The 27,657-nt window shown below is 52.6% G+C and overlaps 1 protein-coding gene across 4 annotated transcripts; it reads left to right on the forward strand.

Annotated features, from left to right (window-relative positions):
• Positions 1-24,685, forward strand: GPR156 (G protein-coupled receptor 156). Of its 4 annotated transcripts, XM_032098458.1 has the most exons (12): positions 405-509; positions 7,328-7,442; positions 8,548-8,695; positions 8,807-8,951; positions 11,581-11,717; positions 13,903-14,038; positions 14,919-15,029; positions 16,030-16,155; positions 16,599-16,694; positions 19,439-19,675; positions 21,869-22,027; positions 22,577-24,685. In XM_032098458.1, the coding sequence occupies exons 4-12, from the start codon at positions 8,847-8,849 to the stop codon at positions 23,762-23,764; spliced, it is 2,295 nt and encodes a 764-aa protein (XP_031954349.1). In that variant the 5' UTR covers positions 405-509; positions 7,328-7,442; positions 8,548-8,695; positions 8,807-8,846; the 3' UTR covers positions 23,765-24,685. The 4 variants fall into 4 exon arrangements, with proteins under 4 accessions (XP_031954350.1, XP_031954349.1, XP_031954348.1 ...); XM_032098459.1 differs by lacking the exons at positions 405-509; positions 7,328-7,442 and adding an exon at positions 1-96; XM_032098457.1 differs by lacking the exon at positions 7,328-7,442.
• Positions 24,686-27,657: the final 2,972 nt, after the last annotated feature.

The raw sequence follows: 27,657 nt of genomic DNA on the forward strand, positions 1-27,657 counted from the left end.
CCCAGCCGGGCATCCCGCCGGCAGCAGCGGGATAGGGACCGGCGATGGGCTCAGCCGCGGGAGCGCGGGGCTAGCGGGCTGCGGCGGCGGGGCCAGGTCAGCCGGGGCCGCCGGGGGGCTGTGCCGGGGGTCCCGCTCTCCCGGCTCCGGCACCGGGGGCGTTCTGGGGAGGGGTCGATGCTGCTGTTGCCCGGAGGAGGCGCCGGCGTGAAACGGGGTCCAGCCCTGCCGGGACAGCCCCGGCCCGCCGGCTTTTTCCCCGCTGCCGAGAAGTTTTGTCCCGGGTCAGACGGGAGCGGGGCCGGCGCCACCGCCCCGGCGGGAGGAGCGCGGCCGCCGGGCCCCTCCCGCCGCCCGCCTCCGCCGGGCCGGGCCGGGCCGAGCCGGGGCGCTGCGGGGCGGCCGCCGGCGCCGAGCTCCGCGTCCCGCGGCGGCTGCGGGGCTGCTCCCGCCGGGCTCCCGCAGGTTTCCGCAGGCTGGCACCCCGCGCACGGGTGCCGTCCCCGCAGGTGGGTCCGGGGCTCCGCCGGGCGCGGTGTGGGGAGAGAGGGGCCGGCAGCCGTGGCTGGGGCTGTGAGCGGGATGGCTGAGACGAGGGCGCCCGGGCTACCTCCCGAGTTGCTTTCCTGCCCTGGCGCTCTTCGCTTTGGTGGTTTTGCTCCCCGTGCCCCTTTCCGCACAGCCTGCGCGGTGCCGCCGGCGAGACCCCAGCGCAGCGAGGCCGCGGGATGGGCTGGCAGCCCCGAGTGCTCCCGCCTGCGGCACGGAGCCGTGGGCTGGGCGCGCTTTAGGGGGATGCAGCGCGCCTCGTTCGCCCTTCGCTGCTTGGCTGTGCCCGGAGTGCGCCCCTGAGCTGGAAACGGGGCGGACTTGGGCCGGTGTTTTGTAGCTCTCCAGAAAGTACCGTCCTGAAGGCTCCAAGCAGCCCCGGGAAGGCGCCTGTGGGAGCGGGAGCCTGCCGGCACCTCGCGATGGGAAAGGGCTGCCTTGCAGGACGCAAAGATGTGAATGAAGCTGCAGCTCTAGGTCAGTTTTTTCTAACCAAACTGCTGTTACCTGGGCGAGCCGTGTGCTTTTCGGAGTTCAAACTGGGGAGAAGAAAAGTTGCAACCAGCTCCACGGTGCAGCAACCTGCTGGGTGTAGAGGGAGAGAGAGGGACCCGTGTGGCCTGGGTTCACAGGCATGAGAGCCCCCCAGGAAACGCTCCAGGACCCAGCTTGTTTGCTTCTCCTTGGCTGCCAGAGTTGAGCATGACACAATTCCCAGGGGCTTGGTCACCTCTCAGGGAGGGGTGGCTCATGGACCCAGAGCTGGATTTTCCGCTGCCCCACAGGTGCTCTGCATGCTGAGAGGGGCAGGGAGGAGGCCAAGGGAACCAGATCCCGGGTAACCGGGAGCTGCCAGTGTTGAGTTGCAGCTGGCATTTCTAATGCGTCCTTGGCGCAGCTGCTGCATCGCCTCACCCACCTGCTGCCGGGCACTGGATGTGCCACTCTCATTGCCGACCCTGTGCTGACACAGTTCACAAGTAGCACTTTCCACACAGGTTTGGTTGTGCCTCCAGTTTTGGAGCTGCCCCTCTCCACCCCTGCGCAAGCCTCACTGCTGTCTGCAGGGAGCCAGGCTGGCAGACCTCGTGTTAACCTTGATGTGGCCTTGCCCCTTGGTGGGGGGCTTGTTTTGCCCAGCAAAGAGATGAGAAGCCTGAGCAGGGCACCACTGGGTGCAGTTTGGCAGCCTGTGGTACCTGGGAGGGAAGCCAGAGAAGCTGTGGACATCTCTGGCTTTCAGAGCCTTAAGTCAAATCTATCTCCTAGGGGAAAATATTCCCTGCTGCTTGGTCATCAGGGGTAAGGTGAAAGAGCTGCAGTGCTCTGTTTTCCTGCCTCTTTAAGGACTAAATGTGTCACTTGATTTCCAAAATCCTGCCAAATTTAAAAGGAAAAAAGTTAAATAGAGAAAAAACATGCTGACCTTGTTAGGGCTAGAAGCTGTCCCCATGCTTGGGGCTGTGTGGCTTTGCAGCCCGGCCATCCTAGCCCTGTGTGTGAAAGCACAGGTGTGCTGGTGCTGCGAGGGGATGGTGTCTGATTGCATGGAGGAGCAGCTGTAGCTTTCTGCCAGCTTTGGAAATGGAGAGCTCTTGAAGGCATATGCTTAATGTGAAACATAACTTTATGGAAATATTCCTTCTGAGGCCTCTTCCTCTGCATTTGATAGCTCGGCAGCAAACAGCTTCAGTGGAGGTGAGCTTCTGCTTTTAATTAAGTCATACACACCTCAACCACAAGGTAGATCTCCCTTGTAAATCAAAGTACTAAATCATCAGGCTTTTTTACCTCTTATTCATGATGGCTCTCTAAAGATGGTACAGTTAAGACAGAAAAAAATTGCAGGCTACACCTTCCTGTAAGGCTGTTTAGCATGTTCCTGTTCATTAGGCTGGTGCAAACACCTGGAAGGCAGAGGGAGCTGATGGAAGAAGGGATGTTGGAGCCTCCAGCAGCAGTGCTTGGGGCTGAGCTGTGCTTCAGAGCAGCATATTGGGGCACATGCCCAAAGGAGAAAGTAGCAGCCTGGGAAATGGCCTGGGAAAAGGCAGCTTCCTGAAGCAGGTCATGCATGTGGATGGATGGGAGCAGGTATAAAGGCAGCAGAGGCACCGGGAATGGGCACAGAGCTCTGAGAGCTGGTAATGCTGCACCAGTCACAGCACCTTGAACAGCGTCCTGGTGGAAAAGTGTGAGTGTCACACAGCCACAGTGGCGTCCTGCAGCATCCTTGTCCTGTGACAAGGTGCCAGCCTCCCTGGGGCAGGGATTCAGGATTGACCAGCCCCACAGACAGAGGGGCTCACGGTTTGCCTGCAGCAACTACCAGGGCAATTGTGAAGCAGATGCAGGGGGATTTTTGCACACCTCCAGCCTTTCTTCTCTTTGGCTGTGTCTGGCAGTGTGGCAGGCAGGAGCTGGGTTTCTGTGGGCATGGGGCATGGTGGCCATACAGTTTGGCCCTGCAGCCAGCCCTGGCCACTTCTGCCTCTTTGTGGTGAAGGTGCAGTTCAGCATGAAATTGGCCATGTGTTTCTGGAGAGGCAGCCCCTGCCACCTCACTTTCAGGTCATCTGCCACATGGCCAGCCCTTGGAATGGAGACCTTCCTTACCCAGCGCTTGGGAACGAACAGGGAGGTTGTCCATAGAGGCAGAAAAACACCTTACAGGTGTGGTCTCCCACTAATAAATGAAATGACTGATTAAGTTGTTATGGAGCAATGAAAACCCAGGATTTTCCCCAAAGTGGTGAAAAGCCTCTGCATGTCCTTACTGTCCATGCAGCACCCCAGCACCCAGCTGCAGGCAGAGGCTTGGGCACGGGGAGGGCATGGCAGAGCAGCACCGCTCCTTCTCAGAGCGGTGCTTGGGGCGTGTTCCCTGCCTGTTTCTGCGGGAGGCAGCTGTGCCCTCCTTGGCCCCAAGTGGTGAGGCTGCTGTCTTGCAGCAGAGATCCCACTGCCTCGCTCACTGACTGCAGGAAGGTGAGCTTCCACCAGCATGAAGGATGGTGGGGTCCCAACCCCTGGACTTCCAGCCACTTCGGGGAGGTAGAAGGAGGTTTGTGCTCATTTCATCCATGTGCTGCTCAGCAGCTGCTACAGCTGGACACGAGGGAGGGCTCAGGTCTCTGAGTGGCACAAAGTTGCTCCTGGGCAGCTCCAGGGATTTGGTTTAGCTCCCCATCAGCTCTGGTCAAATTGGCCTCATCTGCAGCCTGCTCCCTATGCCTCTTGGTATTCCCACCTAATTTCCCTTCCTTTGAGCATCTCCAATCTAGTCTGTCTCTGTTTCTCACATGCCTATCATTGCACAGCAATTATGGTTAGAGAGTTAAAAGCCTTATCACCTCCTTAGTTGGAGAAGTGTGAGTCAGCTCCTCGCAGGACTGTGTGGTGGATCAAAAAAACCAATGATTTTTTTTTAATGGAGGTTTCCTTCATTCAAAATGTAAACTACAGAACTGAAAAAAGCCATGTGGGTATTTAACCTGCATTTATAAAGTTAAAAAGTCTAGAGGCAGAGCTAAATGTGCCAGCCTCGTGCCATCCTCCCAAGCTGAGGCAGCTACAGCGGACAGATGTGCAGCGAGATCAACATTCAGAAGTTATTTCCTATGTGGTCTTGGGACATGCTTTCCAAAATGGTAGGAGGCTTGAAAATCACACTTAGCTTCAGTCAACACAAAATTTCAGGTTTGAGAGTCACACGGTGAGCTCCCCATGCATCCAGAGACAGAGGCATCTTGTCCTGCATCTCCCTCCTTTGTGTGCAGCAGGTCCTGCAGCTCCTGGTGGTAGTCCTCCATATACCCTGGATGGGAATCACCGAGTGGGAGCATAGGCAGGGACACTGCCTGGGTGGGAAGATGAGCCCATTTGGGCTCTGTGATGTGCTCCATCATGTGCCTGTGCACTGAGCTTTCTGTCTATCTGTGAGGTATGAAGATATCTGAGGGGCCTGGAAGTGGTTCTGGAAATCCCAGGGACAAGACCAGAATGAAGCACAAGCACAGGACAGTCCCTGAGAAGAAGGGTGACAATTTTGTAGCTCCCCAGTGTTCCTGGGGATTGAGCCTTTGTAACCCAGGTTTTAGGATGATGTGATAGGTAGGGTTTCTTTGTTTTCTTTCTTTTTCCTTTTGTGTTTGCAGGGGAAAGCATGAGAATGTAGGTGCTGAAGTTTTAAATATAAAGTTAAAATAATCTTCAGATATGCTGTGTGTTTTAACTCACAGTTTTTAAGTAGCTTCATCGCGGGGGCTATTGCAGTAAGTCTGTGACTTTTTTTGATCACCTTGGGGATGGCAATATTGCAGGTTTCTCAGGCCAAACAAGAAGGGATCTTGTTGGACAAGAAGAGCAGAAGGAAAAAGCAGGAGCCTGTCTCGGAAGTGCCAGATTTCTGAATTGCACAACCCCATCCCGTGGTGTTCACGTTGCCAGAACGGTTATCCGGATGATTTTCCGCTGTCAGTGTGCAGCCCCGTGTCCTGTCAGCCGAGCCTGCTCCTCACCAGCAGACCTCCACCTCCCACCAGGAGTGGCAGTAGCAGCACAGCCCATCGTGGCTGAGCCGAGGTCTCCTGCTCCTTTCCTGAAACAGCAGCAATGTCTCTGCCCTTTGCAGATTGCTCCTTCTCCCCAGCTGTTCTCCTCTGCCTCTGGCCACACAGCCACTTTCCCAAAAGTTCTTAGCAGATGTTTCTCCAGATGTGCTCCTTGCAGACGGGTACATGTACCATTTCTCTGTCTGGGCTGGTATGACCGGACAGGATTGCAGAGCTCATGAAGACTGGCACATTTCTGAATGCAGCTGTTCTGCTGTCTGTGATTTGACATCTTCAGTTTTCCACTTTTGATTCCCCAGGTAGTGCTGTCACCTTTGGGAAGAAGCCTGTCTTTCAACACTACATCAAAATGAACCTGTTGGGGTGAAAAGTTCATTCTGCCCGCTCTGGGTCTATACATACTGTGCCAATTTTTCAGCTTCTTTGAAGGGTTTTTTCCTGGTTTTTTCAAAAGAAAGGTTTTGAAGGGAAGAAGAAACTTTGAGAGAATCAAGATGCATTTAGATGATGTCAACTGCATCTATTTAGAGGGCTATTTATCAGTTAGTCTACAGTTTCTCAGCACTGTTAGATATTGGACTCAGTGATCTTGGAGGTGCTTTCCAACCTTAGTATTCTATGATTCTGTATCTATCCCTGGAAGTGTTCAACAAACGTGTAGATGTGGTGCTTAAGGACATGATTGAGTGGAGGGGTTGCAAGTGCTGGGTTAATTGTTGGACTCGATGATCTTAGAGCTCTTTTCCAACCGAAATGGTTTTAGGGTAAGTATTCCTGGGTCTTGACAGATCTAAAGAAACAGGTTTTCCAGGCCTGGAGATCAACCATTGAGGTGGCCACAAATTGCTTTTATCCAAATACTGGTTTTAGCAGTCAGTGCTTCCCTTTTATCTTAGAAGATGATGGTGCTAATATTTTTCATGTGGTCTAGTCACTTGTTTCCTATCAACATGTGGCTTTTTGGATCATGTCCACGTGCAAGCTGATGGATGTATTTGGCCTCTGTGGCCAAATACTCTCCACCATGTCCCAGGCAGCCAGAAGGTGCAAGGCCACAGAGACTGAGGGCAGCAAGGGGAGAGCAAGGCAAGCAGAGGTGTCAGGTTCCTTCCAATCCAAGCTGTTCTGTGATTCTGCTCTGGAAGTGATCCACTGGAATTGGTTGGCATTTCAGTCTTAAAAAAACCCCAAAAAACCAAACCCCACAAGTCTCTGCTCTCAACAGACCCTCACATTTTAAGGATTGGGGTGTTACCTGTTGTTGTCTGTCCCCACAACCATTGCCCAACTCACCCTGAGGGTCAGTGACCCCCACCAAAGTGCTGATCCCCCCTGGATCCTCCCTAGGCCATAGAGAAGCATTCCTGCCAGCTCTCACAAGAGGCGGGAGCTGGGCTGGAAATGCCTGTTGCCTTTCAGCGACAACTGCACTGGTGCTTGCTTTGTTGCATACTAATGAATGCTAATTGGCTGTGGCTTGTTATCAACATTGTGTGGGAGCTGTTTGCAGAATGCCAGGGTGGGGGTTGGGGAGACCCACCTTCTGCCTTCCTCCGAGGGGTGGCCTCTTGGGTGGATGAGGGCTGAGCTGATGCTCCTTGTGGTGACATCTCCATTTGTGAGCCATGGGAAGGCTGTGCCTGCTGGCCTCATGCCAGCCTTGGTAGTGGTGCACCTGCCAGGTGTGTTCCCCCTCTGACATGGCAGAAGGTTACAAGGAATTATAGGGGTTTTTGTCTTTAAACCCACCTGGGGGCATGGGGAGGAGCTGAGCCCCATGGAGGCTGGGCAGTGCTCACTTTCAGGTCTTCTCAGCATCTAAGGTTCAGTGCCCCTCTCCTACCTCCATCCCCACCCAGCCCCTCCACATTGTCCATTGGTCTCTTTGAACTCTTCAGCTGGAGCCTGTCTCCTACTCTCCACTGCGCTTCCAGCATTGTAGCAATCCTGGCATTCACTGCAGCAGCTGGATATCTCCTGCAGCCATGCCTCTTTTCCCATCACTCACCCTGAGCTATTGAGGGCATGAAAACCCCCAGAAGATGATCCTGCTGGAGGGGGGAAACACCACCACAGTTTGCTACAAGCTGGAGGGAGGGAGACTTGATGGGCCTGGGTGGCTTCAGCACTCTTGAAAAACACCTCTTTACACACCGTATGTGTAAAATCTTCAGTCTGGCTGATGTGTGACACTGTGGTTGCAGGACACAGTGAGCTGATCTCACTCTGGGAAAAGTGCTGGCAGGGGCAGGACGGTGCCCAGACCCACAGTACATGAAGGCTTCTGCCAGCAGGAGAGCTGGGGTTATTGCTTCAGAGGTGGGTCTGCTAATTTTGGACAAGTAGCCCACTGACCTTGATGTCCTTGGGCTGGGACTTGTAAGCAATTTCTCTAAAGCTGAAAAATCAGTCTACACTCGAGCTGAGAACACCACCTGTAGCTCTTCTGGCATTTGAATCCCGATTACGCCCTGTGACAAACATCGAGTTTCAGACCAGGTCCTGGTGACCGTGCTTCTTTTTAATTTACTCTTTCTTTGCTCACATAATGACAGGAGTTTTTCCAAAGAAAGGACTTGTAAGGTGAGGGCATCAAATTGTCAGGAGCAGCGACAGGGAAGGATGGAGCACCAGCCAGGTGCAGGGGATGCTCCACCAGAGAGCAGCCCCGAAGAGCATGATAGGGATAATTTTTCCCTCCCACCTGTTGTTAGGAGCAAATAGGGAGCGAGCTGTTGCACTTCCTCAGCTGCTAACGACGATGGGAGACTTGCTTATGGTCGTGTGCTGGAAGCTAATTAAACCTGGTGACAATGGTAATTGAGTAAGGATGCTTGAGGATAAGTATGACCTCATGTCTAAAATGGTAATGAGGCCTATTAAAATCCACACCAAAAAGAGAAATGAAAGGGGGAGCAGAGGAAAGGTGGTGCAAAGGGAGCAGGAGCAGGTGGGGACAATACCTGGCAGCTGAAGCACTGGGAGGGAGGGGGAGCACGGAGGTGTCAGGCTTCTAAATGTCCTTAATAAACAGCCAGCTCTTCAGGTAGCCCGGCTGCACCTCGGGCCAAGTCAGCCAAAACACTGGGCTCAAGCACCTTCCCCTCAGCTCACCCAGGCCTGGGTGTAGGTCCTGTTAAGCGATGGCAACACTTGTTGCTGTTTGTTGTTGTCTTCACTCGCTGGTCCTTTGCTGGAAGAAGGGGACGTTCCATGAAACCAGCAGTTGCTGCCAGTGCAAGGAGGGTACTTGCAAAATGACCCTGAAATTGCTCCAGCACAGGAAAATGCATTGGCAAAGGAAAGCTGCAGCGGGTTCAGGGTGCCATGCTCTTTCTTGGACCAGCACAGCACCTCATTTCAGCTCCCAGCTGGGATACAGGGACTGGGACCACTGTGACCCTCCACACGGGTTGTTTTGCAGGGTGGCGTAGCAGTGCTGGGGATGCCACCGTGCTCCATGGGAGGAGCCCAGGTCCCGAGTTGAGTCTCCTGCTGCAGAGGACACCCCGAGGGACATTGGGAGGGGTCGCTCCCTGTCCTGACCCTGGATGTGCATCACATCAGTTTTGGTAAGCTCAGCCCCGGGCTGCTGGACCCTTCCCTGCGCCCACTGACGGGGGGGATATGGGGTGTGCCAAAAGTTTCTTCCCCCTGGAGAAAGCCAACTCTCATCCTTCCAGCAGGGCAAAGGTGCGGCTGGATGACGGCTGAGGATGTGCTATGGAGCTGGGATTCAACTGCTCTGAGCTCTGTGATGGCAGCTCCCATTTTGGCAGCCAGGAGCAGCAGCAGCGGGCGCTGCAGGAGCTCTGCACTGTGACAGTGGTATGTATGGATGCAGCAGGATGTATGGATGCAGGGGAGCACTCTGGGGCTTGAGGTTTGCTCTGCAGAAGTAGATTTGGGGGAGGGATGAAGAGGGGGTTGCAGCTGCCAAGTAATCCCAGTCCTGCTGAAGGCAGCACACTGTCACCTCCTGGTTGGCCTCCAAGAAAAGCCCAGTCTAGGTGACACCCAGCAGTTATCCAGAAGGTGAGACAGCATCCACAACAACCAAGTCATGTCAAGCAGCCCTCCCATGCGTCGGCCAGCTGCTTAGGATTGACCTGAGATCGCTCCATCTGCCCATGACCTTTCCTGTCCCCTTTAACTTCAAAGTGCTTTTCAAATATGAAGAGAGCAGGATTTAATTAAAAGTCATCATCTATAATAAATGGGACCTCCCCCCTTCCACTAGTAAGCCAGTAGAAATGACACTAGGATGCACTCAGTTGCAGCTGGCACCACGTGAGGCTGCTGGATGGAGTGGCAAGGCTTGGCCCACTCTGCTCTCCATCACGTCCTGCATGACCATGGGCCTTTAATTAAAAGACTGTAAGCTGCTTGGCTCCTCTGGCTCTGGCAGCTGGCTTACAATTAATATTCCCCCTGCCAGGACCAGGATTTACTCTGCTCAGCAGCCAGCAAAGCGCTCCATCAACTTCAAGTAGCATCAACATCCAAGGAAACAGCAGTCAGGTGGGAGGGTGTGTGGGAAAGGAAAAGTGGAGATCATAGGGGTGTTTCTGATCCCTGGGTGGTTGCTGGGAATAGGGTGCAGTAACACTTTTGACAGCAGCCAGAGGTGAAAAGATTCTGTTGGTGGATGCATCTGGGAGAGAAGTGCAGAAGCCCCAGAATGCTGAGTTTGCCCTGCTCACCTCACTGGCAAAAACCAGGTGTTACCCTTGGGCCCGAGCAGGCAGGACACAGAAATAGAATGGCATTACAGCCTTGTACCAGCCCTGTCAGCTCCAGTCAGGGGGAGGGCGGGCCTGATCTGTGCTGAATGATGGGGTTTCTACAGAGAGTCCTGGTGTAAGTGGGGGACTGACCTGACTGACCATCTCCACCATCTGGTGTACTCTTCATTTCCCAGAGAAGCAAAAGAGTCCCCAGGGAATAGCAAGAGGGAAGAGGAGGTGGGAAGCAGTTTGCAGGAGGCAGATGAGTATCCCCCAGGGATCCTTCCATGCTGCTGCAAAGCGAGGCTGAGATGTGCATGCAGCTGTATCCCAGCAGCAGCAGCTCTCAGCTGGATGTCTCTCCCAGGCAGGGGGTTGCCTTTCCCAGTTGCCCTGTGTCCTGGCACCAGCACGTGAGCTGCCAGGAGCCTGTGGATCAGCCGTGCTCGTGTGGCAGTGACACGTTTTTGTTTCAAGAATTACATGTTGGCTTTAATTCTCCAATCTGTGCATTGTTCTTGTTCGCCCAGAGGAGATGAAGCCTGGCTGGGGAAGAGGGAGATGAGGCATTGACTCTAAACAAATGCCTTTCTTCTGCCTGAAGATTTATTTCTAGCAAGGTTGGAAGCAGAAACAGCTCAGACCTTGAAGTAAAAATTGGAAGTTTGGGGCCGTGTCAACTGTCAGGAAAAGTAGTTTTCTGCAATAGAAATTGGATACAGAAATACCTGAGAAAGGACTCAGCACCAGAGAAGTTAGTGAGGAGGTGTGTGATCCCAGCTCAAACCCCATTTTCCTCCCTCCCCCTTAAAGGGGATGTGCCAGCACTTTAATAAAAGTGATGCTTTTTTTAAGGAAAAAAAAAAGTCAGTAACCCACACATGCACACCCTGTTAAAAACGCTGGAGCATTTTAGATCAGCAGTGGAAGTAGGTTTCTTGTTTCACATAGGATCGTTTTATCCGTTTTATGTTAATAAGGAGATAGCAGAGAATATTTTTAAATGGAGATTTAAACCCATAAGGTGGCTTGTGTGCAAGGAGAGAGGTGCCTCCATCATACCCACTTTGGGAGTGTCCCTCAAAAGCCGGTTCTCAGCTGATGTGTGCCTGGGACCAAGTTAGTTTCCAGCTGGGAGATGGGTGGAACCCAGCTCGGTGTGTCACTGCCTCTGAAAAACGCTGTCACACTCCCTTTGCTGTGCTCCTGCCCCGACTGGCAGCTCTGCTGCTGGCTCCCAGTCACGTCCGCCAGCTGGTCACTTGTCTGCTGCAGGGAGGGGTAAGGGTGGGAGCCAAGAAGCATCTAAAGAAGCATGATGCCAACTGGGGGACCAAGGGAGAAAAAAACCTTTCTCCAAGGGTTTCTTTCCACAAGACAGTGGGGAACCATTGCCCATGTTCCTGTGTCCCAGAGCCAGGGCTGCCTGAGGTTTATGAATCGCTTGTACAGCGTCATTGTGGATTTGGCTAGTTGGCCATAAGAAGAGGGTCCTGGACTGCTGTGTCCTCCTGAGCACTCAGCAAGGGACAGAGCACATGTCCTGGCCACACACATCTCAGTGGCCCTACCTGCAGGACTTGGTCTGGTGCTGGAGTGTCTTCTTACCAGGAGCTGTGGTTTCCAGCTGAGCAGGATAACTATGGGAGTGATCATGCTGGAGTAGGGACCTTCTTTGCTGAGAGCCCCACCAATGTCCTTTTCTCCCTTATCCCTCTTGCCTCCCGCAGACATCTTTTGACCGCAGTGTGAAGAGCTCCCCATCCTTCTCTGCTGGTCTCCTGGGAGTTGTGTGGACATTCCTGACTGGAGGAGTCCTGCTAGCACTCTTCTTTCTCATCTTCACAATTCGCTTCAGGAAAAACAGGTAAGGGCATCCCTCTTCTGGGAGATTCCCCTGAGCTGGAGTAGCAGAGTCAGGCTCCTTCAGGAGCAGGCTCTGAGCTGATGACCAGCTAAGGATCAGGAGGGTACAAGCCTGAAGGAGCAGCACGGGGCAAACAAGGGTAATGCCAGGGGTGTTGCAGCTTTCTCCATCACACAAAGTTTTGATCACTGGTGGAGACAGTCCTGTTTGGACTGCTCCTTTCCTCCCCAAGGCAGGGAGCTGTAGACAGGATGAGAGGAAATAGCTTCAGGAAATGCATCAGGGGAGGTTCAGGTTGGACACCAGGAATAATTTTTTCACTGAAAGTGTTGTCAAGCACTGGAACAGGCTGCCCAGGGAAGTGGTGGAGTAGCCATCTCTGGAAGTGTTCAAAACAGGATGTGGCACTTAGTGCTGTGGTTTGGTTCCCATGGTGGTGTTTGGTCAAAGGTTGCACATGATGGTCTTGGAGGTCTTTTCCAACCTTAATGATTCTCTGACTCTATGGGTGCCCTCTGGTGTGACACAGACAGTGATGCATGGTCTCATCCTGGAAGTGCTACTCCATAAAACCATCAACAGGAGTGGGCAAAAAGAGAGCTCATTTCCTTTGCTGTTCCACATGCTTGAGAGCATCGCTCTGAGCAGCACAGCTCCATAGCAAAGTCATCATACTCCCCACAGTGCACCATGTCCTTCTGCTGTTGGGCCACTCATACTTTGAAGATATTGATAACCCTTTTTGATCTTGGTGGTTGCTCATATTGGTGGGGAACATGATCTCCATTGGTGAGAGAAGCTGGTGAAGTACAAACTTTTTTTGGTGCTGATCAGTCTGCACAAAGTAGATAAAAAGTCTTGCTCCCCTGAAGGCAGCATAAATCCAGCAGAAGGTTCAGCAATTCCTCATAGCTCAATCTGTCTCAGCCAGTGCTGGGCCTTCCTCAGCAATTCTGGGTCTCGGCTGCCTCTTTGCCACCTTCTCCTCAGCTTCATTGGTCCCTTGGTATCTCAACTGCTTCCTCCCCCAGGGATACATCCCTCTGCCAGGCTTTACCTTTGCTCTCCATGTGCCATTGTTTTGCACAGAGGCATACATCTGAGTGCAGCCTGGACTGATGTTGTTTGAGTTCTCTGGTTGCTTAAAGGAATTTAATGCTCCTGACAGCCACTGTGCAGTCGGGAGGGTCCTGCCCATAAGGGTTTGTGTTGAGAGCCGTGTGCCTGCTGCAGTGCATGACCTGCATCCCAGTCTGAAGCACCTCATTTACTGAGTGGTGTTGAGTTCAGTGGCCACCTGAGCTGATGTTCTCAGAATGGGCTGTACTGAGTGTGCGTTATTTATTTGCTCTGCAGTAAATAAATACTGGTCTGCCTCCTGAATCTGGGAGGGCAGAGGAGACCTTTCTCAGCTGCAGCTGAGACCATGAGCTGGTGAATACCTTTCTCCAAGGGCTGAGACGTGGTGAGGAAGGCAGGGAGGGGGAGAGACAGGTTGAACCCCAGGCTTAGAGACTGCAAGACAGCAAGCCAGGAAGGAGCTCAAGGAGAGAGAAAAGTAATGACCTGGCAGCAGATGGAAGGGGCAGAGCTATTGGGGGGGATGGCAGGAGGTACAGCTTTCACTCAGTGGGCTTGCTGGGAAAAGGTGACAGGTCATGAGAGATCAGTGGGTTGATTCTCCCCTCCCTGAATACAGTTACAGGATTATGAGTGATGGGGTGAAATTACAGAGGGGACACTGTAACCTGAACGTTGCTGGCAGCTTCCTGAAGTTGAGACTGTGCTGAGTGTGGAGGTATCTCCTCAGAGGAAGGAGCAGTGGGAACGGCCTGTTCCTGGGGACATACATAGTTCTTGCACCCAAAGCTTACAGCTGGGGACAATCACCCTGGGCTTCATTGGTGTGGTTTTCCACTTCTGCCCCTCTGCAGCAGAAGTGTTGCCATAGGGCTAAATGAATACTTTAAGGATTGTGAAGCACTCCAGCAAGAAAGGGGAGAGGATGGGGCCACAGAGCAATGGCTGAACTTTTGGAGCAGTGGTGAACAGCTCAGGCTGGGGGTGGACAGTGTGTCAGCATCCCTTATGACCAACATTATCCCTGTAAGGGGACCTCGCCCCTGTGCTGCCAGGTCATAACACTCAGTAACTGTCATCATCTTCCCTGCTTTGTTTCCTGGAGGATTGTGAAGATGTCCAGCCCCAATCTCAACATTGTGACCCTGCTGGGCAGTGGCCTGACTTACACAAGTGCTTACCTCTTTGGGATTCCAGAGCAGAGCCTGCCGTCTGGAGACTCAATGGAAAAGCTTATTCAGGTGAGCGGGGGTTTTGCTGGGATGGGCACCTTGACGCGTGTCCAGGCCTGTTTGTACGTGCTCTCTCCCAGCCAGTGTCACCTGTACAGGCTCTGTCCCAGCCCAGCCTGTCACCACCTCGCTGCTCAGCTGGGCTGTGGCTTTTGCATACGCAAAAGGCAACCAGAGCTTTCCGTCTGAATGGCCTTCGCTGTTCTGCAAACCACATCTGCACCGAGGAAGGGATTCGAGGCAGGTCCCCGGGGAGAGGTCCCGCAGGCAGGCAGGCTGCTGGGCTTGTAAAAGTGCAGCAGGGAGAGGGGAGCCCAAAGGGAGATGAGATCCCCCACACAGCCACCACTGCCCGACACAGCACAGGTGCTTTGAGGCTGTGGGTGAGTTTTTTGGCTGCAGAGCAAATCTTCATCAAAACACTCACCTGTGTGATGAACCCCCATGTTCTGACCTGAGGCAGCCACCCTGCCAGACTGAGTGGGTGTGCACCCATGTGGGGGAGTGGGACATGGGACAGAGCACACCCTGCATCCTGCTCAGCCGGTGGGCTGAGGGTAGTTAACAGAGGTGCCAGCAAGGGATTTATTGGTGCTGGGACCTTCTGTGCCCCTGCTGCTCACTAGCTGTCTGTCTCTCCCTGCCTGCTCCTCCAGTGAGAGTCTCTAGGGATGGGGAGGAAAAGTTAGGCAGCAGGCATGCCTACAAGAAAAATCCATGCCTTTGAATTTATTTCACCCTGTGGTCAGCTTCCTGATATCTGATACCACCCTCCACAAGTCAGAAGACTGTAGACATGTCCCCACCCATCCTCATTGCATCCCAGGGTGGGAGGGTGGGAGGTGTCCCTGCCAGCCCCTTTCAGCCCCCCTGCTCTGACCCCTGGCAGGTGAGGCTCTGCCTGCTGTGCGTGGGGACCTCCCTGGTGTTTGGTCCTGTCCTGGGGAAAAGCTGGCGGCTCTACAAGGTGTTCACCCAGAGGGTGCCGGACAAGCGGGTGGTGAGTACGCAGCATCCGGGGCGGGAAGGGACCATGGCAAACTTTCCAAGGAGGGCAAACACCAGCAAGTCCCAAACCAGTGTGGGATACAGATAAAACTGGCCCACGACAGGGACGGATGCCACAATGACAGCTCTAGTTTCACACCTGTCTGGGCATGGGCCCCTCATTTATTCCTGCACAATGAGGCAGGAGCTTTTCCACTCTACAGGCAAGTGGGTTCCCCAGTGAGTCCCAGCCCCATCACTGAGCAGTGTTCTCATTTTACATTGGCCACATGCCTTCATTACGCTACACACCAGTGTTTGTGTTCAGGTCTGGGCTGATTGTTTTTGTGGGATGAAAATAAACCAGGTGTCCTCAAAAGCATCTGATGTAGGGCCGTCCCCAGATGCATCTGATCTCCTCTTGAAGGCAGGAAGGGAGCGCTGGGTACTCCTCTGCAGCACTTAAGGAAGGGGATTCAGCAGCTGGGAGGGAAATGGGAAATTCGAGCACATAACAGTGCACTTACAACTTTCAGTGGTCACTTTCCAGCAGTGAAAAGATCTCAAGTGAAAGATGGGACAAGAGGGTTTGCAGCAGAACTGGGTACCAGCAAGGACTCCTGTTCCACACTGGGATCTGTGTTTAACTTGCAAAATGATAATCCTACCAGGTTTTTTTTCTCCACCCTTTTTGTCTCTTCTGGTGATGTGGGCATAAGGGATGATAGCCTTGTTTTGGAAAAACTGTTTTCTGTCATAGCATTTACCTGCTACCCACACCATCAGGCAGGGTTTATATCTGGCCCCAAGCCTGATTAGGTCTCCAAGAATTTGGGAGTTGAACACAGAGATCCTGTGGCCAACTCAAATGTAGGTGCTGGGCACCTCTCTGGGGGAAGTAGTAGGATGGACATGTCACTTGAAAGAAACAATAGGAAGGGACCCAAAGGGATGGAGGTAATTGGTGTCCATTTGTTCCCCACAGTAACCTTTACTTTCTTGTGTGTTTGCAGATTATCAAAGACCTGCAGTTGCTGGCGATGGTGGCAGCGTTGGTGCTGGCAGACGCTGTCTTGCTCTTGACATGGGTGTTCTCTGACCCAGTGCAGTGCTTCCGAAGCCTCAGCGTCTCACTGCGGGTAAAAGGCTGAGGAGGGGCGGTGCAGGGTTTGCTGCGTCCTGAACTCTGCGGACAAAGCTGGTGGGTGGCCAGGCATTTGGAGGTGGTCTTTGAAAAACAACAGAAAGGAAAACTAGGCAGAAAACCTTCTGGGCACTCTGGATTTGGTTTATGTCTGGTCTATTACAGAGGTGAGGGTCCACTGCAAAATTTCCAGGTCTGTGCAGATCATCTGCATGACACAGGAGAGCTCCAAGGCATCTGCAGATGCTTTAGAGAAATGTTTAACCAGCCCTTCTGGCAGCAGAAGGCCAAAATCTTTTTGCTTGAACCCTCTGCCCCTCTAGCACCAGCCTTGACCTCTCCTTTCAGAAATTTACAGAGGAGACCAGCTTAAATGCATCTTCCCGTCAGTCTGTGCCAGGCTGCAGCCTTCACTTCTGCCTTTCCCTTGCCTTGTAGGCGACAGAGAAAGGCATGACGTGCTCCGTGAGCCGGGTGCAGTCCTGCGCATCGCTCTATTCCGATCTTTGGCTCGTTCTCATTTTAGGGTTTAAGGTATGTAGCCTCTTGACTGATTCTTGCATTGTATCTCACTTCCTCCCTGTCTTTCAGCCTAAACTGTTTAGCAGCACTTGTCATTTCACTGCCTGCCCAAGCTACATGCCTACTGCAGATCCCAGCTACTCCTGTTCATCTCGTAAGCCCCCCCATTTCCAGTCCTTCCCATCTTGGGAAGGGTGAAAGCCCTGCTAGCTGCTTTTTGCCTGCCTCCTTTATGTACACTGTGCACATACATTCTCTCTAGTTCTCTCCTGGCAACCCCCTGAGCTTCATCCATCTCACTCCTTGAAACCCACATCTTGCTGTTTTTGTGTCACACTCCTTCCCTAAAGACTCCAGTGAATGACCACTGCAAAGGCGCACCAGGTGGCTCAGCCCCTGAGTCCTGTGACTTCAAACCAAAGAGGTGCTGATGACAAGTGCTTGGTCCCCACCTTTACAGGATGTTTATCAGCTTAATTACACCTCTGAGGTGCACTTTCACTGGTGAATCTCTGCACACGGCCACTCTTATTCCAGCAGTGTTAGTTATACTGATGTAACTACGTAGGTATAATTATGGCTGTAATTTTCTGTGGTCTCATGTGTCTCTGGTATGGCAGAGGCTGGACACATTTCAGAAAGCTGATGTTGATGAAGCTTGTGAGATCACAGCCTTTTTTTGGGAATGGCTTCATCTCTGCGTGCAGCACAGGCACTTCCTTTGTGATTCACTGTAATGTAATACTGACCATCTACCCAGAATCATAGGAAAAAGAGCAGAAGGGACCTCACAACACAGCCAAGTCCTCTCCTCTACATTTAATTTCAAAGACATGAATCTAGACTGTCCTTAAAAGTCCTTTGGTGTTAGGGAATGTAGGCATTACCTGGGCTTTTAGTGCTGTGTCTCCACCTCTGATTTTGTCTGCAGTTTGTGTTAGGGTTTAGACAGGTAATGTCTTTGCCTGCAGCCCTTACAAAATCCTTTTGGAAGTAAAACATCCCCATTATCAGTTCCAGGTAATCTTTTTTAGTGTTGCATTGAATCTGGCCCTGTTCCTTCCTACTTACTGGGGGTCACAGAGTACTTCCTTGGTGGTTTCTCTGGAGTTAGTCTGGATTTACACTAATGTGAGAGGAGGCTTTATCTCTCTGCGTACATAGCACGTCTTAGCATCCACGGCATTTATGTGCTCAGCCCTTTGGGAAGACAGTGTATTATCCTGGTTTTACTGGCACAGAGCAATGAACAGAAATGACTTGCCAAGGACATGCCTGGAATTAGGAGCAAAGTCCTCTGCTCAAGTTCAAAACAAACAAACAAACCAACTACTTATTCCTGTGCTTACTGAGAGTCCTAGTTTATGTTGTCTGTGTCCCAGATAGACTGTATGAATTTAAATGGGACTTTGGTGCTGGTTTTTTCCTGCTCAGGGATTAGGGGTTGGCTTGCCTTTGGGCTGTTTGGAGGTGCCCTGTGGTGGACAAGGTTATGGTCCAGTGCAGATTCTACAAAGCAGGGTCAGGCACCAGCCTGGTTCACAGCAAGGCAGGTTTCACTCTTAAAACCCCACCTTGAGAATTCATGCTGCTCTGAAGTTGGGAGTCTCACCAGAAATCTGGACATGAACCTCTCTTGCCTGTGTCCCTCCAGACCTTAGCCCTGGCAGTGGCCATCACAGTCATCAAGCAGCCACAAGACAGAGGAGTTCAGAAGGGTTGAAAAAACATCTGCATCTCATGTCACAAAGCAGTTCTTGATGCCCAAATAACAATGACTCTTAATCAAAGGCTGACACTTACTGGGTAGCACAGGAATAATGTAGGTCGTATTCCCTGTATTCCAGGTCCTTGGAGGAGATGGGACTTTGTTAGATGGTGTTTCCAAATGATCCTGAAGGCAGACCATGCTCTGCACTATGGAGGCAGACAAAAAATACTTGGTGTTTCCTGCCAGTGTCACCTAGGGAAGGAGAGGCTCATCCTGCTGGGCAGTTTTATCCTGAGCACACTGGAAAAATGCATGCATGAGACCCTTGAGGAGCAGGGTGGTGAGACAGCCTGCTCTGAAACAACTGGTCTGCTTGGGGGGAGGGAGAGCCTCTGTGTACAGAGCACTTCTGTAGTGCCTTTCCCTGCTGCTGGAGTCAGGAAACAGCAAAGGGAAGGGAGAAGAATTGCACCTGGTAGTTTCCTGGATTATTGCTATTTAAAGAGGCACCAAGTACATCCTCTTCCCTCCAGTCTAAACCTCCATTTCTCCTTGCCGTCTTCTTTGAATTTCTTCTGGATATCCTTCATATCCTTCCTGCTCCTTCAGAGGTGTGTGTTGCTCCTTGATGGCACCCACTGCAGCAGCCCTGCAGAGACCTCTGCCTCCTGTCTGCCTTTGCTTCTCCTGCTCCAGGCTGCCCAAGGGGTGGTTTTCACAATTTCTCCCAGCCGTGCCCTGCTCTGTGGCAGCACCTGCTGAGCTGACTCTTGGCTCTTCATGCCTGTTGGTTGGGACCCCCCGTGCCCACCAGCACCTTCCCTCCTGCCCTGCGTCCCCAGCCCCTCTCCTGGCCTGCAGCAGCTTGCCAGGCGTTTGCCGCGGCGTCACCACCGCGCACTCCAGGTCTGCATTATAGATCAAAGAGCATTAATTAGGATTGTGCTGAGTGTATCTGAGCTCACCAGGCTTGGTGTGAGGTGGGGGTTGACACCATCAGGCTGTAATTTTCCACTCTCTGGAAACCTCTTTTTTCTGCTTCCAGAGTATCCTCCTGCTATATGGGACCTACTTGGCCGGTCTGACCGACAACGTCAGCTCCTCACCAGTCAACCAGTCCTTGACACTCATCGTTGGGGTCAACCTTGTTTTCCTGGCTGCTGGCACCATCTGCTTAGTTCACCGTTTCTTCCGTACTTGGCATAATTTGTTGTTTGGTTTTACTTCCGGAGGCATCTTTGTGTGTACGACCACAATCAACTGCTTCATCTTTGTCCCACAGGTATGCTGCCACCTCTGTCCTGTCACTTGGCTGGAAATGGGCACCTTTTCGGAGTTTAGCAACATCAGCTGTGTGGGTCAATGCACTCTCTTTCCTGCTTTTTCCCCCAAATGTTTGGACTCACCTGTACAGCTCATTCTCCAAGCCCCACCCCACCCTACCCCGGTGGTTCTGCTTCCCCAAGCAAGTTTCCTGAGTCTCAAAGAATCACAGAATTGTTTGTATTGGAAGGGACCTAAAGATCGTCTAATTCCAACAGCCCTGCTGTGGGCAGGGAAGCTTCTACTAGACCAGGTTGCTTGAAGTGCCATCCAGCCTGACCATAAATATTTCCAGGGACTGAGCCATCCACAACTTCCCTGGGCAAGCCTGTTCCAGTGTCTCACCACTCTCATAGTGAAGAATTTCTTCCTTATATCTAATCTAAACCTACCCTCTTTCAGTTTAAAGCCATTCTCCCTTGTCCTAGCACTGTGTCCTTGTAAAAAATCCATCTCCAGCTTTCTTGTCCCTTGTTGCTTTTATGTCCTGGAAAGTCTCCAAGGAGTGCAGCACTGCTGCTCAGAAACCCTCCTGCAGGAACGTGCCACAGGTGACAGCCATGCAGACAGCACACATGAGCCAAGGCAGCCACTGGCCCCCTCCTCCTGCTCCATGCGGGTGGTGGGATCTGTCCTTGGTGCAGTTGTCCTCAAACCTCACATGCACACTCCCACCATGAGCTTCTGCCCCTGGCAGGGATGGAGCTGGGCACAGGCCATCCAGATGGCCCAGCCACTCTCAGAGGAGACTTCTTTGCTGCTGGTGGTCCCCAGGGGAGGCTGTCCTCCTCTGCACTTTTGGAGAAGGAAGCTGGGTTTTGCCACAAGCGAGGAGGAGGAAGAGGCGGAGGTGTTTAAAGGAAGCCTTTTGTGGTGAGGTGAGGCACTTCTGCTTCCTGTGTCCTCCAGGAGCAGCCTGGTGTGCCTGGCCACCACGTTAGTGGGAATAATGCTCCCATTGTTAGAGGGAGAGGAAACAGTTATTTACTCAGTTGAATGTTTGGAGGGATGTTTGGGCTCAAGGACATGAGGAGAGAAAGGGAGGAAGAGGTGAAGCTGATGAAGGAGCACATCTGTGCAAGGGAGGGCTCAGGGGATCTCAGCAATGTATATAAATATCGATGGGGGTGGAATAGGGAAGGGGAGCGAGGCTCTTCTCAGTGGTATCCACTGACAGGACAAGGGACAATGGGCACAAACTGAAACACAGGAAATTCTATTTAAACATAAGGAAAAGGCTGGAGTTTTTTCTGTGAAAGTTGTAAAGCACTGGAGCAGAATGCCCAGAGAGGTTGTGGAGTCTCCATCCTTGGAGATACTCAAGGCCCAATTAGACACGGTTGTGAGCAGACTGCTCTATCTGACACTGCTTGAGCAGGGCAGTTGGGATGAATTCCAGAGGTCCCCTCCTGCCTCAATTGAGGCAGTGTAACTGCAGAGCCCCAACCCCTTAGATGAGCAGCCTTTGGGAGCAAGGATCCAAATCCCCTCTGGTGAGCACCAAGCCTGCTAGTGATGCTCTGCCAAGCTCCAGGTCTTCTGTACTGAGGGTGGAGAAGCTGATGAGCTGTACTTGCCCTCTGCCTGTACCATTTTTCTGTGGGAGCTTGAGGCCCTTGAACATTTTATTTACTTGGATCTTTTAATTCATTACCTTGTTTTTCCTAATGGGCTTGCTTTTCAGTGGCTCATCTGAGATCAATAAACAGCTGGAGCTGGGCTGCACAAGTCTTCCAGGGAAATACTAGATGAAAAAACAGATACTAAACATTGCTCCTTTTCAGCTTGTCACCAGTGATTCGGGGATAAGGGGGCATGCGTGACACTGTCTTTGTCTGTCATGGAGTCAGGGAGTGGGGAGAAGAGGGAGGGGGCTTTTACAGTGTGCTCAGCAGTCTCAGTGCAGCCAGGCACTGACCCTCTCTGCATTAAAAGCTGGAGCTAGGAACAGGGTAGGGCTCAGATGTGTGGGAGGCTCCAAGTGACACTGCAGCCCCTCGCCCAGCCATCTCTTGCTGCCTGTCTCTGCTCCCCGTCACACCCTGCCTTTGTCTCCCCCTCTCCATCCCTTTGTCTCCTTCGCGCTTGAGCTGTGCTGCCTCCCGCTGTGTCGGCTGGGGCTCTGTGGATAACACCCTCTTCTACTCCCCAGCTCAAGCAGTGGAAAGCTTTTGAAGAAGAAAGCCAAACCACGAGCCACATGGCAAAATATTTCACCAGCCCAAGCAGGAGCTGCCGCTCGGTGTACAGCGAGGAGCAGCTCTACCAGCTCATAGGGGAGAAAAACTCCATGAAGCGGCTGCTCACCGAGGTACAGGGCTCTGCCAGCCCCCCTCCTCCAGCTTCTCCCCTTCCTTTTTGTGGGCTGAAGGCTTTGCAGGGTGGGAAGCCCTTCTTTATACCCCTGTCCACACTGTCCTCACCAGCCCCTTCCTTCCTGAGGGGAAGAACTGCTTTGTTTTGTCACACTCCAAAGCACCAAAATTTAGGCATTATCTGGAGGGCTTGAAAAAATTATGCAGGGAGGAGTGCAAGAGAGCCCGGTTCCCACAGCCTTGTCAAACATGGTTAATTTACAGGGGAGACGCTCTGTTTCAGAAAAGCCCCCAGCCTCCTGCTCCCTCACCTGCACTGCACAGGCAGAACCACCCCAGCCTGTAGAGCTGCCTGCCCAGTGAGCCCCTTCCCACAGCCACGTCTGGGGGGCTGCAGGGGAGGCTGAGGTCACACATGCTGCTGGTGTGGCTCTTGCCATGCAGAAAGGGGTGAGTTGTTTTCTGGCAGTGCCTGCTTCTAAATTGGCAGCGGTTTTGTCCCCCCTGCCCGCCCCACACTTGACAGGCTTGTTTGTTTGACACAGAAAAATGCCGTGATCGAAAGCCTGCAGGAGCAAGTGAGCAGCGCCAAGGAGAAGCTGATGAGGCTGATGTCTGCAGAGAGCGGCTGCGACCCCCGCGCGCTGCCAGCAGCTCCCTGCACCTGGAGCTCAGGGCAGCCTGGGGATGCACCGGGGGACTGCTGCACCCCGGATCCAGAGAGGGATGGGTGGCAGCCCCCCTGCTTGCTGGGTACATCACCACTTGGCAGCAGTGCTCAGGCCCTCCAGAAACATGCAACCCAGGAGCCTGTTTGCTCTCAGGTGCTGCTTTTTAATACAGGGGACAGCATTGAACGTGGCATGAAAGATGTCCAGGAGTGTGGGACACCTGCAGTGCAGGGGCAGTCTCCGGAGCAGCTGCCAGGCCGGGACAACTCAGCTGGTGTAGCCTGGGAGTCGTCCCCCAAAGTCAGCTATGTAAACAGTGAGAAGCTGTGGGAAATCTTGCGAGAGTTAAGCCTGGATGGCAAAAACTACAGCCCAGCCTTATCTGCAGGACCCCCACTTGGCAACCGGAGCACCTCAGGCAAACAGGGAGAAACACGGGTGGGCCAGGAGGGCTACCCAGGCATCCACACACCCCTCAGCCCCTACCTGGCAAGGCATCGTTGGAGGATCCCGTTGCCTCCTGCCTCCACACGCTTCCCTGGACATATATCCCCTCGTGCCAGCTGCAGGGTGAAGGAGATGGGCAGTTGGGGCCATGGAGAGTCAGCACATAACTCCCTGGGAATGGGAGGGGAGATGGCTGGCAGAGGGCCCCTTCACCCCCCAGCACCATCCCCTCCAGCCATGCCAAGGGAGGCCTGCCTTCAGCCAGAGGGGTGGCTGGGGTGGCCAGAGTCCCAGGGTGCTTCATCGTGCATCCCGCAGGAGCAGCGGCGGTGGCAGGGCACCCCGAGGGGACCCGCTGAGCCCTCGCTGCGCTCACTGTACTATTACCCAGACTCCGACTCCAGCAGCAGCAGCAGCAGCTCTGAGGAGATGTTTCATGGCTGCCACCGACCCTGCTGCGAGGTTTGCTTCCACAGCCCACATGGCTCCCTGGACAGCAGCAGCACGGACACGGACACAGAGCCCAGTGACTGCGAGGATCAGCAGACAGAGCACCGTGGCGGGCCCCAGCCTGTGGTGAATTTCAAAGACGATCTGAAACCCACCTTCGTGTGACTGGGAGCACCCCTGCACCAAAAGCAAGTGCCCTCCCACCCCCAAAACACTGCGTGTTTTTTCAGCAATGCTAAAGCCACACATCCCTCTGAGGAATGTGCCTTGTTCTGGAATGTGGGGATCAGGAATAAACCTTGCCTCGTTCTGGTTTGCAGTGTCAGCCCCAGCCTGGTCAGCTGTGACTGCAGGCTGAGTTTGGCTGAGAGGGGGTTGGCAGCACTCAGGGAGGTGGTGGTGGCTTTGTCCTGGCTACTCTGGGCAGCTGCCTGTGTCCCACAGATAGCCAGCACTTCTGTCCATCCTGGTGCTAGCAGTGGAGAGCCCAGGGCTGGGGGGTCTGTGAGAGCCCAAACTTCATCTCCTCAGAGAGCTTTCCCTGTAAGACTTGGGTGACTGGCACTGGCAGGAAGCAGTATCCTGCCTCAGAAACAACCATTGCTTCTTGCACACCACTCCATACACACCGACTGAGGACTCCTTCCCCCGAGGCTGCCCATGCAGAGCGTCCCACTGGCATCACCCCCAGCTGGGGATGGGCAATGGATGCCAGAAGCGGATGTAGGCTACCACTCACCTGGGGTATGCTGCTCCCAGGCAAAGCAAACTTTTGGGTTTTGGTGGGTTTTTTGTAGCATCTGAATGAGAAAATGGAGTCCAAAGGTGATATCCGTGGAGGTGTCTTCGCATTTTGTGTAGTTCAGGTGCATGGTTGTAGGTGGGACTCAGGTCAGAGCTGAGGGGAAAGACAAGCTAGCCATTGTGAAGAAGGATCTGAAAAGGGTTTCTTTTTTTACTTTGATTTCTGGGTCTTGTGCCCTTCTGTATGTCTTTGTATGGATGATGTAGTCTGGAATAAGGTTTGTTTAAATTAATATGCTCTGTTTATTTTTTATCTTAGAAATACCAAGAACAGTAAATCCAGTGTGTGTGCCTTTTTGGGGATATTTATCATGGCATTTGAGCTTATCGTTGCCTCCACAGGAATTCAGGATGCTGAGACCTTGCACTGATGTCCAGTGCAATACAAACCTTCTGGAGAAAGGCTTGATTAAAAGGGCAGGTGTCAGAGGAATCCCAGACCTGGTTATGAACAAAGCATGTTAGCACTGCCCTCTCTGTTACCCTTTATGATGGTGAAATCCCTCACTTCTCTCTCCCTTCACTGGCGTCACCTTTTTTCTCCCTGTTGCCTCTGCAGTTTTCCAAGCTTGCATGTAGGGCAAATCACCAACCTCAGTAATCTTACGAGGAACAATATTCCCACAGCCCCTGCTTGCTTTTAAAATGGAAACACTCCAGACAGAGTGTAATTTTGTGTGTGTGTGTGTCACTTTTTGCTGATAGAAACCGTTTTCTTTCAGTTTTACAGCGATCTGAGCTCTGGCCTGGGTGAAACGCGCTGACTGGGAGGGTTCCCTACCTGTGCGGGGCAAACCCGGGAGGGCGGGGGCTCGCTGCAGTGGGACGCGGGATCGCTGTGCCCATCGCCTGCCAGCCGCCTGCAGTTCCGCAGCGCTCGCAGCAGGTGCTGCTGCTGCCACGCCGGGCGTGCCGGCAACCACCGAGTACATCCCACGGCATCGCCACGCTGGGACAAGGCGGGGGACAGGCACTCTCTAGAGACCCTATTAAATAAGGGTCAAACCCACTTCTCCCCACCCCCAAACGTGTTTAGAATAACACTTTGCTCTGGGGCTGGGAAATACTGCAGCACAGTCAAAGGAAATGATCAACCATGAACCCACCTGGAAGCGGCTGATGTAAGAATTAACTTTAAATCCACGAAATGCAGAAAAACCCTCCGGAGGACTTTGAACCTAGGGTTTGTTTGGAAACTTACTGCTGGAATTTGAAGTCGTTGCTTTTCTGTGTGGTGACTAGCAGCCACCACCTGAAAACTGCATAGCTTGTGGATGCACCCACTAAGAAGGCCAAGAGCATTGTGGCTTCTGTCACAAATAGTGTGTCCAGCAGGACCAGGGCAGGGATCATCCCCCTGTATTCAGCACTGGTGAGGTCACACCTCAAATCTTGTGTTCAGTTTTGGGCCCTTTCCTCGCTGATGGCTGTTTAGGAAAGGTCACGTCACAGCCAGGATGAGATCTCTTTCCATGCCTGTTTGTTGGTCCTTGGCAAGATCCTGGAAGGCAGGAAGCCTTGAGGCTCTTGTGCCACAACCACCTGCCATGGCTCAGTCTGCCTCTGTTACCCTGCCAGCTTGCCACTGTTCAGGAAATAAAGAAATGGATCTGGATTGTGATTCAGCTGCCTGGTTAAAAAAAAATAAAAGGGAAAAAAATGAAAAGAGCTTTGTTAGCTATGGCAGAGAGGGATTATGACAGGCAAGGGATTATGACAGGCTCTCTGGCACGGGAGTGCTGACCATTGGTGTGGACATTTCCCCACTGCCTTGTGTTGGCCTTAGCAGTTGGGATCTGTGGGAACCTCTTGCTCTGATCTTTGATACCAGGTGGAGTTATGAGAAATACTGAGTATTTGAAAGTACTGTGAGAGGGAGAACCCCCAGATGTCTGTTCTTGGCCCACAGTAACCAGACTGTGCAATCCTTGGAGACAGTGGCTGTCCTGTGGTGCCTCATCTGTGTGGAGACATTCCTGTGGCACAGTGGGGAGCAGTAGTCAGGGGCCCTACGACTCCAAGTAGCCTGAGCTGCAGGTTGTGAGGAGGTGAGGGAGCACCCACATCTGTACATGACCTCCACAGGTCTGGAAGAAGCTCCAGAAAAGTCTTCCTCAAGTCTGATGGCCATGAGGGCTGTGGAGAAGCCCTCTCCTCCTGTGCAGAGTTACTCTCCTGAGTCCAGAAACCAGGCCTATCTCTTACCTTATCCAGTTTGTCAGGACTGTCTTCTTGGCCTCTACCTCCAGCTCTGCACTACTGAAATGCCAGCTGCTGCTGTTACCCCAAGGTCTGTGCTTGCAGCCAGAGCAGCAAAGCTGTGGATGTCCAGTTGTGACACCAAACGCATCAGTGTAAGCTGCATCCTGATTGCTGGCCTTGTGCTCAAGCGCAAAGCGCCTGGGGAACTCCATGGAGACAGGAAAAAAATGCCATCAAAAAAGCTGTGGATCCTGGCATGGTGGGAGAACTGTGGATGGCTTAGTGGTTGATGTGAACTGCAGGAACTTTCTGCTACATGGCTCGGTCATGGCCTCTGGACCTGATCGATCCCTGCACACACCTCACTGAGCAAGTGCATGGGATACTGCCACACAGTTCCAGGAGGTTCTTCCTCTCATTAAGAGGGTGTATTGAAGCAGCTGGAGCACATTTACCTTGGAATGTGTACCCCTCAGTGTCTACAGTGGGGTTCCTTGCTTTCACACCCATGCCACCACCTTTCCCCTGTGTAGAGGTGCCTGTAGCTGAGCTGGTTTTCTTCTAACTCAGGCGTTTGTAGCTGCATGCTTTGTGCTGCCAGAGCACAATCATTTACGTAAGGATTTTTTTTAATTTTTTTTTTTTGTCCTGGAGGTTCTTGCAGACAGGATGTGTACGAGGGACTTTGTCCTGCCAGGCAGCTAGATAAAGCACTCAGTGATTCAGCATTTATTGCACCCTACACAGATTCCTCTGTTATCATACCAGCAGGAATGTGGGGCTAGAAGGGATCTCCTAGTCATCATTATATTTCCCAGCAATGACAAGCACTGAGTCATAAAGTCCCTCTTGTTAATTTATCACAGTCCATCTTAAGTCATTGGGAATTTTCTTGGCAGGTTATTCAAGAACCTCACTTTGACAGAAGGAAACTTGTTTCTGATTTGCAGCCCACATTTTTTCATAGCCTATTTTTGTCTACTTGTTCTCATGCCAATGCTGTCTTCTAGTTAGTAGCTGTTCTTCCTCCCATTCTCCAACCTACTCTCTTA

This window comes from Corvus moneduloides, chromosome 2 (genome assembly GCF_009650955.1).
Source record: "Corvus moneduloides isolate bCorMon1 chromosome 2, bCorMon1.pri, whole genome shotgun sequence".
Classification (NCBI taxonomy): Eukaryota; Metazoa; Chordata; class Aves; order Passeriformes; family Corvidae; genus Corvus; species Corvus moneduloides.